This window comes from Buceros rhinoceros, unplaced genomic scaffold, assembly GCF_000710305.1.
Source record: "Buceros rhinoceros silvestris isolate BGI_N320 unplaced genomic scaffold, ASM71030v1 scaffold12995, whole genome shotgun sequence".
Taxonomy (NCBI): Eukaryota; Metazoa; Chordata; class Aves; order Bucerotiformes; family Bucerotidae; genus Buceros; species Buceros rhinoceros.
Window position 1 is genome coordinate 69,216 of NW_010413544.1, and position 12,909 is coordinate 82,124.

Here is a 12,909-nt window from a genome sequence, read left to right on the forward strand (position 1 = left end):
CAGCAGATGACTCCTCATTTGCTTTTCATTAACCACGGTGCTGTTCAAACTTCTCTTCACAGATGCCCATGTAAACACAAAAGGAGTGTACACACCCGAAGACAGGAATTTTTAAAACTTTTCAAGGAATATGCTTGGCACATTTTTTCTTCAGACTCACCCAACTCTGATCAGTACAGTCTCAGCATTGCTGCGTTGTCTTCCCTAGAGTCAGATGGGTGAAGATCTGGCTTTTTTGCCTTTAGAGGTGCCTTCCCTATGGTGCATCTACTTCTGATGTCAAAGGGCCTATATTTTTACCGGTATGTCACTTCTGTATCATAAAAGATTTAACTGGTAACTCACCAAGCACAGGAGTAATGCAAAGTGCTCCTACCAATACTTGCTCGTCAGCAAAAGTTGAGTGTGTGGTACCCATCTTTTACGTGGTTTTTGCCCTCCTAAGATGCTGGTTGAGACTGAATAATGTTTAGAAAACCAGTTGCCTTTCTCTGTGTTCCACATCAAATGTCCTTATTTAAGTTCTTCCCAAATTTGTCGCTCAGCTGCTGTATTAGTCTTGCCAGCTCACCAGTAGCTTGTGACTTTTCCTCTAAGAGTTCATAGCGGAGACTAGAAATGTCTTGCTTAATCTCTTTAAGTTCTCCTAAAAGGAGAAAAATGTTCTTGTTAGCAGTATTGAACCAAACAAGTAATCCCAGTGGTTTTAAGCCCTGAGAGAGCATTAATTTCAGTGTGCTTGATCATGAATGCATGTGGAGCTCCACATGATGTCCCTGAAAATTTATGTACTTAATAAATATTTGTACTTATGAAATAACCTGTACTTGCAGTAGAGGTACTGACAGCAATAGCAAGCATGTACAGAAAGTTCATCTTTTTTTTCAACTCTATTCTCTCTCCACGTACTGCTCTCCACCTACACAGGGCATTTTCAGGAGGGTAGCAGTTTAGAGGTGCTAGAAGGAGGTTCTTTTCCCTTTGCCTACAAATCCTACATGACACCATGGCAATACAAATTCTTATCCAGTTCAAAAAACCATCCTTGGGGTAAGGGTGGGCACTACAGTCAAAATTTGCTTTACTTAGATACCAAGATGGGGCTGGGTGTTGGCGATACCCTAGGTGTTGTAAAGCAAGGAGAGATAGAGCTATGGGGTAGAGCAGAACTATGTAAAGATCTTAGGAAATACGTGTTCTGCTAACACAAAAAGAAAATTAAGGACCAGGAATTTCATGAGCATGAAGGTGGCTGAGGGTCACCACTGCTCACCTTAGTGCAAGCATGAGCATGCTCTTTGCCTTTGCAGAGAGTCTGCCAACCTCAACCCTCTTACTGGCCATATCAGTAGCAGTAACATGACAAACTCTAGTCTCTGTCTATTATAAAAATCCACTTGCCTTCATTGACTTCATCATTTTCTCGGTCCACCTGAGCCTTCAGTACGTAGCGCTTAATTAGGCGTTTCATTATTTTCTGAAAAGAGAATAGCGATACTTAATGCGAGCTTGTCCATGTTGTCTTAATTCTAGACTTATTATGAGCAATTCAAACACCCAATTTCACCAGAGATAAAACCTGGCTTCAGAGGATGCATTCCATTGAATTCCCTTTTATTTTATACTTTACATTATGAACTTTGTACTACGCTGGATTGACAGCCATTCCATAAGGAACCCACATACGAGGCACCTTGGGATGCACGTAATTGTAGAGTATGTCCCACAGACAGAAAGAAAACACAGATGACCCAATAGCACGCTAAGAACTGGGATCCAGAGCCTTCCTTTAGCACACTGCTGTTTAATGTATCAGTAAAAAATACTTTACTGGAAGGTATTAGTTGTTAATTAATGATGTTAGCAAACTCACCCATAGTGGTGAACTAAACGCCTGACCTGAGGTTAACGGAAAGACTCTGTTTGCCTTGCAATTGGGGTTTTAGGAGAGAAAATAAATTCAGTGAAGGACAGAGAAAAGAGGATTTGAACAGAAGTGGAGAACTTAGCTTAAGTGAGAGAAGATTCTCAGGGGAATGATGGATTTTAAGGGACATGCACAGGGCAAAAACAGAGCCATGTAGACTTATAAAATGGGAGATGATGGTTAGTAAGGAACAGCGTGTATGGAAGTAGTAGAAGATGGCCATGGGTATGAGCTTGCAATGTGATATTGTTCCAAAAATGTGTAAGATCCATTTATCTAGAAGACAAGTAGCTTTGGCAGTCTTGGGCTACGCAGTGGGTTACAGCTGAATGCCTGCGCCATTGCCAGATCTTCGCTGCAGAAAAGACGCTCAACAACGGGGAAAAAATTTCAACTATGCTAAAAAAAAAAAGGATTGTTCTGCCAGAGACAATGACTTAGGTGCATCCTCTGCAAACAGAGCCCAGCTCAGTGAGCATCCAAGAACAGGCACACAAATATCTTCCATTGACCAGATGGCCACTGTTAAGGGAAAAGCCTCTCCCAGCATGGGTGCACTTTCTCATAGAGCAATCATCTGTCTCTGCTTTGAACATCACTGAAAAAACACCACAAAAAGTGGGAAACATGAATGAAGAAATCAGTACACCTGCTTTTTTTTCTTAGTAGCCAGCTACGGGTTATAGCAGTGCAAAAGGCATGCGAACATCGAGGAAGGATCCAGTCATTTGTGTATGTCGTGCAGTCATGGAATATGGGCTGTCTAAGACTGTCCTTGTCTCAAAGAGGCATCTGGCTAACCGGGTGAGTCAATAAGGCAACAGAGATGAGGCACAGCGCACGTACGGTGTGTTGAAGATGGCCAAGGTAGTAGAATCCAGAGGGAAGTAGGGTTGACACCTGAGAAAACATAAATGAAGTAATGTTTGGGGAAAGTAGGGAAATCCTGGATCCAAAAAGAATGTTTGTTTGTTTGTTTTCAGAACAGATGACAGGAAATTTAGACTAAAGCAAGGAATCAGCACACAGTGAATGCTCTTATTGCCTGGACAAACATGGTAACATAACTTCTATTTACTCCAGTTCCCACACAGCTTGTGTTTTCAGTGGACGCTACCCCAGTGCTACTCAATATTAACCACTGTGTGAGATAGACATCACAAGCTTACCGCTGCCTAGTCTATCAAATACACATTGTCGTCAGATCACCCACAGAAATGAAATAGAAAAAATGTGACCCCTTTTTAACAAGAGTCTACTTAGCCACTTAGATGGTGTTAGGAAAGTAATTAATTTTTGCCTCAGTATTGCACTGTGGCTTCTAAGCCTTGTTTCTCCCCTCCTCCCCAGTTCTGCTTCTTTTAGCTACGAGTGAAAAAGCCTCTTGGCAAAATAATCATGGTTACTGCAGAGAAATGCTGAACAAAACTTAGAGACAGCCTCTTGGTACTGAATACTGAACTTTAAACAGTTCAAATACGTCTAATTTCTACAAAGTACCCATTCTCTAAAAGTTAGTTCTCCCCAATTCTCTAGAAGTTAATTGAAATTCTTCAGGTCTTAAAGATCTTTTATACCATGCAACACTCAGCTACCGAGTGTTGGTCTTAAAATGGTCTTAAGAGAACAGACCTCTAGGAACAGGTCAGGCATTTGCAAATTATAACTCTGCACGGAATTCCATCTTTTTTATGCATCTATTGGCACAGCCTTCAAGCTCTGCATTTGCCGCCATCAATCTGAACATTCTGTACCATCTAGCACAGAGGGAAATGAGAAGAAAAGGACAGATTTGTGGCCAAGGCACTGAAATTGGACTCGTGAGATTCGGGGCTCAATTTCTAGTTCAGCTGTAGGCATTTTGGGTCTGATAACTCCTGCTGGTCCTCAGCTCCTCGGCTTTAATGTGGAAGCCATGATGTCTTCCCACTTCACTACTTGTAGTGTTATATTCTGAACTTCACTTATGCGCACCATTGAAGATCTCATTGTTACGGACCTCAACACTGCTGTTGAATTCACAGGTTTCTTGGTACTGTGTTTATGGACACTGCAGATGTCCTTTGGTTGACTGTGGGAGGTCCCAGGGCAGCACTAACGAGAGGAAATGCTTTGCACCTTCATGCCGCTGGTCAAAATCAGACACAAGTGAGCAGTGATCAGAGTGGACAACTACTCACTGCGGCATTAGACCTCAAACCTGGTGATCTCAAATGAGTAGTTATCAGTTAGGCAATAGAAGAGCTCGAGAGTGAAGAGAGCAAAGGAACTTTGACTCTCCAAACAGCAAAGAAATAGTTTTGAACCTTTAAAAGAACAAACTATCCCTTCTATTTTTATTCTGACAAATCTTGTCTTCATTTTTGTAGATGAAGACATTGCTAGCATGACAGACTGCTGAAAGTGGGAAAAACTTGTGATCTGAGCACAGCATCTTAGCAATGCTCCATCTTAAAGTCTCAGCTCAAGCATGTTTGATAAAGGTATAATTTTGCCTGGGACTACTTTATTCCCAGATCATGGCAGCGGTGTGTTGACTTGTCCTTCCTACTTTTCAAATTATCACAAGTTTAGACCTGTATCTTTTGTATCCCTCAAGAGCACTGTCTGTACACAGTCCAAGTCCACAGACTGCAGCTACATCACTTCATAAATACCACTAAAGAAAAGAGTTCAGCAAGAAGCCACTGCTTCAAAGGTTTTCCCAGTTGTAGACGAAAGCTTGCTGGCCAGATCATCAAACTGTTTGTTCTTCTTTATATTTAGATAACGAAGATTACACTCTCCTTATGTCATTTGGACTATTACTTCCAAACCGGCTTCTTCTTGAAGCCAAACCTCGCAGGAGCATTATTAAAGCAAAATAACAGGTAGTTATCTTTTCTATCTATTTTTCACAGCCATCTTTGGCTTTTTCAGCCTTGGAAATAAGGGTCTAATTTTCCACAAACGTAAGGTTGTCTCATTCAGAAATAATAGCTATAGGAAGAGAACAAGTCCAGCAGAGGCTGACACAACTTTCTGTTACCTGCGGGTTTGAATGGATGGGATAATGTCAGAAATGCTGACATGCCACTTTGAGTGGGAGACAGTCATCTCTTCCCTTTGTCTCTGATGGTATCAAGCCAACTAACTCCAGCTGCCAGAATGAATGTATCCCATTTCTAACTTAGATTTTTAGACACTCCTCCTATCCTGGCACAAAAGCCTGAACAGCTTCTAAAACCAGTAGGAATTTATTATTGGTCTGCTGTACAGCCTAGGAGCCCATTCTGCTGGATATTTCAACACAAGAAAAACCACTTCTAGAATGGCCATTGCACATTTTATCCAACTTAACTATTATTTTCCTGAACTCTCTTTACTGTTGGTTCCTTCAGACATATCACTTGCTCTCACATCCTTTTTCACTTTACGTTAAAAAAATAAGGAAAAAGTTCTGTGGGGCACATTGTGCTCACATGTTACCCTACTACACGTTTACACAAGAAACAATACATCTGCTGGCATGAACACTCCAGCAGAGACAGACAGTTGTGACAGCTCCTGCGATGGCTGGGCTAGCCTGTGCCACTGCTACAGCCACAAGTTCCTTTCGAACGGTACCACATTGCAGGTGTAGCTTGGTAGGACAAGTCACTGCCAGGGAAAGCACATGCGAATGTTGATGCAAAGGCTGGGGGGATGATGCTGTGTCATGACAAATGAGATGCTGTCAATGCAAGACGGGAGGATTAAAGCTTGAATGCTATTTCTGGTAGTAAATTAAATACCCTTGAGTGGAATTAATTAGCATGACAAACGCTAACACCATGTGTATTTGCATGGCTGACAGGCTGCGTTTGTCTCTGAAGTGCCCCAGCCCAGTCACAGCCTGGCATGTCACAGGATGGCACTGACTGGAAGAAAGCAAATATGTCCCTTGCAGGTAAGAGCTGTTCAATGACAGATCTCCCCCCTGGCTCTAGCTTTCATGCTAAGATTACCTGATATCTTGTGGGCTTGTTATAAGCATTCTTCACAGAATAATTCTCTGAATTTCGAGAGCTAGAGTGAAAACGAGCTTTCTGAAATGATAAAACATCATGATATAATTAAATCAATGATTGTTTCTCATACCTAGACAGCCCGAAACTAAACAGAGATCTATAAAAACAGGAGAAAATGGTTCATTGTACGAGTAGAATAAAAGCCAGAACATTCAGGTCTAAAAAAGTAAACTTCAAAAGACTCAAAAGGGTCAAACCCAACAAATTACTGAAAAAAAAAAAGTCTAAATTGGCTAGATAACACCAGTATTCTCAGACAAGTTTTAGAGAAGGTGTTAAGAGGCGCAAAATATGTTAATCTGAAATAGATTGGTGATTACCAATTCAGAACACAATCTAAGAAAGGAATTACAATAAATACTTGTGTTTAAATAGAACAAATCAAAGTGGTACGAATAATTCTGAAACTAAATTGATTTTCACTGGTCCTTTTAAAACACAAATGGTACTGCTACCATTTGATACTCTTTTAGTTCAACAAAAATAGGTTTTCTTAGATAGAGCAATATTTTTTATCAGAGGAAACCACAGCTACTGATTTTGTACTCTAGATCTTCCAAGGAGACTTTTCTTGAGGACCACACACAATCTATGCAACAGGTTTCTTTGAATCTGTTATCCACCTCTGAACATTTTGGTTCAAGTGCTAATGGAAAAAACCCCACTTCTTCAAAGGTATTAATTCATGTCACAGACCCAAAGGAGCCAACACATATCAGAGGCCTCTGAACCTAAATGCAAGTATATGTACAGGGAAAGACCCAGATGAGGGGTTTTCTTCCCAGACTAGACCAGAGATCCTGAGAAACAGGTGATTTTTTGTTGTGTTATTAGTGTTTTTTTTTAAATCCAGCTGTATTTCTAACTCCTCAGGTGCGCCATAGTCTTCCAGAGACTGTTTTGAAGATGACTTGACATCAACAGGCATGGAACAAATGACCAATATGCTTATTTGCTTATGTCAAAGCCGTGGAAACTGTGAATTTTGCATGAGTTCCACGAAAAGGGCAAGCCCGCCACTTTCACTCTCATGGCTTGGGGGCTGCCAAATCCGGAGTGGCAGTAAATGTTGTAATAACGGTAAAATTAATTTGGATATCACTTAAAGGAAGGTAGCTCTTTTGAAAAGGCATAAAAGCCTGCTGGGTAGAGGAGGAGTCAGCAAGCTGGGATCTGGTTTGGGCCCCTGCTTCTGCCCTTCATCTTTGACCTTGTTTATTTGGCCTTGGGAAACTCCCTTATAAAAAGTGCCTGCTTTTGTAAAAGTCGCTTTTTTTTTCCTGATGTCCAGACAGTGCCCAGTACAATGAAGCCACAAGTCTGGAAGGACGCTCTAGGTGCAATGATGAGGCAAAGTAAAAGGCTGTGCTGTGCCTGATCTACCCATGCACCCCTCTCCACAAGGTTCCTGATGTGAATCCTTTCTACAAAGAAGTTCAAAAGTGAAGATACAACATACCCGTTGTTTGGAATTCAGCATCCCCATCTCAAGATCATTTTCACAGTTTTTGGCCTTAGATTTGCAGAGTTTTATGAGGCACATTTTTATTCTCAGTATGAGATAATAAAATGATTTAGGGCTTGGCACTAGATTAAAAGGAGCAGGTAAAGTCCTTCCCTCATCAAAGTAGGATAGCCAGAGCTTGGCACGTGCAAACTTCCACTCCACATCTGCATCCTCCTTGGGAAGGGAAGAGAAAAAAGAAGAAAAAAACAACACCCAAATGCGTAATTAGAAAGTAGGAAGGAATTTAGCTATGAGAAGGACAAATATAGAGACAAGATTTAACTAGAATCAGGTTTCTGTTTGCCAAACCAAGGCCCCTGCACACAACGTGTCTTTGTGGGCTTCTCTGTGATAATCTGAAAATAAGGAAAATTTGAACAAAACAATGGATAAACAGAGAGTACAAGTCCTCCGAGTATAGGGCAATCTCCCATTTCCTTGGATATCAAAGGGGTTGGCTTTCAGTAAATACCTGATGCTTGCACTATGCTGATAAAAGAACACATGCAGAGTAATGGAAAGCAGGAGAAACTCTTATGTGCGCAACAATGGTGAGACTCCCTGATGAACCGCAATGCTGAATTCAAGCTAACTGTTGTCACCGTATTGGCCTGGAATCCCCCACACAAGAGGCCAGGTTGCTGATCTCTTCTGATCTTCTGAGCTGATTTCCTCACGGATTCTGTTTGTGTTCTCCATCGTGTATCCCCAGATCAATACATCTTAATTCTCTTCCTTGGTGGATGAAGTTGATAGAAAGTCCATCACTCAGTGCCTGCGAATCTCCCTTACAAACTAACAAAGTGGTTTGGGGTGACTTGTAAGTACAAGGGTAAGGTTAGCACGTACTTTATGGATCTGCTTGGCATTTGTGTAGGAGGATGGTCAAGGCCATGAATCAGGACCATTTATCAGGCAAAAGGAAGGATGAGATACAGCTGCTCTACAGCTGTTTTTATTGTGGCTTATGTAGAGGCCAGCAGCATCAATAAAAATAGCAACAATAAAAATGAGTGCCAACACCCTGCACTCATGTACATCTGTGTTCTGCTGAAATTAATAACCTCTGATTACCCTGTACCTCTGCAACACAGCCAAAACCTGGCATAACACGACTGAGATTAATTCTGTCACAGTTACAGCAATGTAGCTTCACTGATGGAGCAACACTCACTTCTGCCTTTTGATCTTGTTGTTTGGGATCACACCTCACAGAAGCCTTAGTCTGAATTACAGTAGAAATCACTTGTGAACAGGTTTAATGCTTTTCCGTTGAACAATTAAGAAACCACTGATGGGAGGAGTTTCAGTTTCTGGCTGGCAAAAGCATTTTTTCTTTCCAAAAAACCAAAGTTGGCAGGAAACACTAATACTTGGGGCATAAAAGAACAAAAGAAGAAGCTGAAGCGAGATGTTCAGTGGAAAGCATGAGATTACGGTCTTGTCACTCCAGCTAACAGTTAAACATGTCCCCACTGACTTTAATGGAATTTAATTCCTAAGTAATGACCATCGTGTGTCGTTACTGACGTTGCTGCTGTGAGATAAACACTTTGGCAAAAGGGACTTTCTCTGGAGTCAGTAGGATGACTCTGTCTTTAATTTCACCCCTACTGAGGATTGAGAGGAACTAGGATGAGGTTTACCAGCTTTTCCCAGTTCTTAGATTGAAGGGTGTTTTTTACTGAGGATTTTTCTTTGGAAACTTTCAAGAGCATCTTTACCTACTACAATAAAACAGAAAATGCAGCAAGAGGTTGAGACCCCTTCAGAAGTAAATCTTGTTTCAGTAGAAGAGGGTTCAGGAAGATGCTTGATCTTAAGTGGTTGGAAACCTCTAGGGAAATGACTCTGCCTTCTGCACACAGGAAAGCTTCTGGGACAGAGAACATAAGTAAGGTCTCTCTGACATTCAGACATAGTGCCAGCATACTCACGACAGAGTTATATTTGCGCTACAGTACATGCATGAACCAGCGAGTACAGAGAGAAAATAATTTCAGCTTTGGCCTTTGGCAGTGTCAGCTTCTCAGGGGAGATTAGAACAAATAATTGATACAAACCCAACTACAGAAACTTGACATTTAACAAATCAGAAAAGAGAGGTGACTCAGCATTAACATTTGCAAATATTTTTTTTTCTGCCTTTGTTTACATTAGTGGGGAGTTGTTTATGTCCAAAGCATTTAGCAAATCCAGTCTGCTGGTAGCAACAGTACTGAACAAGTCTGGGAAACCCTGCAAACGCCTTTTCTGCAGATACATATTGATATTCCTCAAGGACTGTGTTCATAGCCTTTAAAAGTTGCTTTGTGTGTGTGTCCATGCAGTAATGTTTTGCAGATCCAGACATTCCTCAATGTCATACAGAAAAATCTGTATCAAGGTTGCATGCCTGGTATTTGGAAAATATGGATTTTTTAAAATATGTGTACATGAGCTTCTGACCTAGATGGGCTTGGATGTTTAACCAACAGAGAATAGGGTGAAAAGCCAGATGAAATATTACTCACTCTATCACAGGCAAACAATAAGGCTAAGGTAACCTACACAGATAAATTACCAGGATCGATACAGGGCTTAAAAAACATCACAAACTGATTCCATTAAATCCATGTAAAGGAGATTTGGTTCACTCACAGATAGTCATTAAAAACAAGGAAGCTGAAGTTGTTCCAGAAATGATTCATTGTTAATTATTAATTCAGTCCTAACTTGGGGAGGACAGGCGCAGCCTCAGCTCTTATGAAGTGCAAGGTCTGTGTTTCAGCAGCACTCTGATCTTACATACAGAATAGCTCCTGCTTCCTTGTTTTTTTTAACATCATAATTATTAGTGATCATTAAGTACATTGAGTTTGTAATCTTATTTCTTATCTTACCTCAATTTCCTGATAGGAGTTGTTGATCATGGCTATTAGCATATTAAGCAGCACCACCACCATAGTCACGTTATATACTCCATAGAGTACATATCCAATATTCTCAATGAATTTATGATCATACTTCAGCACCACGGATATCACTTCAGATAAGCCAAATATTGACCAGAATAAGGTTTTAAAACTTTCTTCTACCCTAAAAATAAAGCAAACAATTACTTTATAGAGTTGACACCAGGTTAGCCAGGCTAAATGCTAATAACAACAGTGGCAATCCACCAATATAAACATGAAGCCATGACAGTCACTGTAAGCCATTATCCATCACCCAGGGATGTGGCAAATCATATTTCCTGATTTGAGAAAGAAATATGATTTTCTGGTTAATCTTATAAAGTTATGGAGTCCCCTTATTTGCTTCATCTGTTCTCAGGTGCATTATTTCTTGCTTGGATTTTCTGTCCATATTAAGGAACATTTTGTGGGCAACTTGCAGTCTGAAAGTCTTTGTGCAAGGCTTTGTACTTCTACTCACTCACCCTTTTCTCATCCAGAGAAGACAGGCAGAGACTATCGGGGAAAGGGAAGAAGGAATCTGGTTCAGCCTCCTTATACATGGGTTCTAGGGCAGAAGAGAAGCATTACTTCTCACCCAGGAGGAGAGACAGGAAAAGTTCTGATTAGTGGCATTAATATAATGGGGACACAGACCAAATATAATTAGCTGGAGTCTGATTTTCTTCCCATGCTGCTTTGGGACTGCAAACAAGTCAAATGCCAAGCATTTATAGCAAAAATTTGAAATCAAGGAGTGTAGAAGAAATTACAGAAAGGCATTTTGATTTGATTATTGCACTTGCTTGAAAGTAGAAGGGAATCAGAGGAAAAGAAATAGGTTGAAAGACAGAGAAAAAGAAGGGGAATAAGCCACGACAAAGAGAAGTGGGGCTGAAAAGGACATGGCCAGACTGACAGGTCTAAAGGAGAATCTGTTGCAGAGGAGTCAAAGCCATATGACAGAAGAGGAGCAGCCACAGCTGAGAAGGAAGGAAGGAAGGAAGAAGAAAGAGGGACACTGTCACATTTTGGAAGCAGTTTGCTTAATTTTTAATTCAGAAACAATTTTGCCTTTACTGAACAATCCTTATCATGTAAACAGTTAATTACTTCCTGTCTTCCTCCGCCTGCCAGGGGGTAAATGTCTTCTAAGAAAACAATGTCATTTACAAATTATTTTGATGAGAAGATTTTTACCAGGGTGGAAGCCTAATCCTGCTAAATCTGTTCATAAAAACAGATTCGAGACACAAACTACGGCATATCCTAAGGAACAATAAGCTTTATATCAGCTCCAGTATCAATAACACTATGCATAAAAGCAAGATCAATTAATTTCAAGCCTTCGAAAGGCTAATGCAGAGCACTGAGCAATTTCTTTCCACCACAACAAACTGGTATTAATCTCCCATCATAACCTATGGCATTCCATATTCCATTTACAACTAGTAGTAAGACTGCAGTAAATATTTAGGTATCACTCTCTGCTAGTGCTACGTTGACTCGCAGGGAGTCACCCTGGGTGGTGTTTCAAATAGGTGTGGCACAGATTCGTTTAAAACGTGGCTTTGTCTTCAGTCTCCATGAGACTGAGGGTCACCCACACCACGTTCACTCCCCCTCGCAGCTCTGCGTGAGGCTGGGACACCACGCAAAGATACACCTGTGGGATGAGCTGTGACTGTGCTGCAAACAAGTGCCGTCACTTTTCCACTTGCTGGACTTTTCCTCTCCTGCAACACTCTGCTCTTGTCTCCTGTCCTCATCGGCAGCAAAGGGGAGCTGGCATTAACTTCTCGCTTTTATGGCAGCAATCTGGCTGGTGCTTATCCTATAAAGGCACTTCCCAGTTAAAGAACACATATAACACCAATAATCTCTGGCTTTGAAACCCACCGCCTAGGACACTTATTAAACTAATAAAACCCATGACCCCAGCCTTGATCCCAGCTGCACCCTGCTATTAACCTTCCTTTTTTAATTTGGAATCATTCCCTTGGTTTTCCATCCTGCCGACAGATTTTAATATAACACATCAACGCTGTTCCTTCTCTGTAGCTTAAGCATTAGCCTTTGTTCTGGTGTCAGATTCTCCTTCAACAGTTAATTAAGGACTGTGAGCAGCCCTGACGCCCCTGAGCACTGCAGAGAAGGCAGGCAAGGGCCACGACATCAGCTCCAGCACAAATGGCCATAGTTTCCTATTTCCAGGGTCAGGTGAAGGAACAATGCCTGTGTGGTGGGACTGGTAAGGTCCTGTGAGAGGTGTAGCACCCCAAACTGTGCATAGCCCCGTGGCCAATTCAGGTCTTCCTCTCACAGAGTAAATATTTTTAAGGAGACCTTGTACTAGTCCATCCCTACCCTCCAAAACTAGCTGGATGGCTCTTTTCTGCACCTTTATAAATTGCTGCCAAATTGCACGAGATTGGCACAGGTCACAGGGAACATCAGTTGGAATTTGTTCTTTTTTTTTTTTTTTTTTTT

The 12,909-nt window shown here is 41.2% G+C and overlaps 1 protein-coding gene across 1 annotated transcript in view; it reads right to left on the reverse strand.

Annotated features, from left to right (window-relative positions):
• Positions 1 to 503: 503 nt before the first annotated feature.
• The window catches only part of TRPC7 (transient receptor potential cation channel, subfamily C, member 7), a gene marked incomplete at its 5' end in the record, with an annotated part of 29,708 nt that continues 17,302 nt past the window's right edge, over positions 504 to 12,909 (reverse strand). The window contains 5 exons of the mRNA XM_010136788.1: positions 504 to 646; positions 1,402 to 1,477; positions 5,914 to 5,994; positions 7,436 to 7,657; positions 10,366 to 10,561. Coding sequence (XP_010135090.1) covers positions 504 to 646; positions 1,402 to 1,477; positions 5,914 to 5,994; positions 7,436 to 7,657; positions 10,366 to 10,561 — 718 coding nt within the window. The remainder of the gene's footprint in view (positions 647 to 1,401; positions 1,478 to 5,913; positions 5,995 to 7,435; positions 7,658 to 10,365; positions 10,562 to 12,909) is intronic.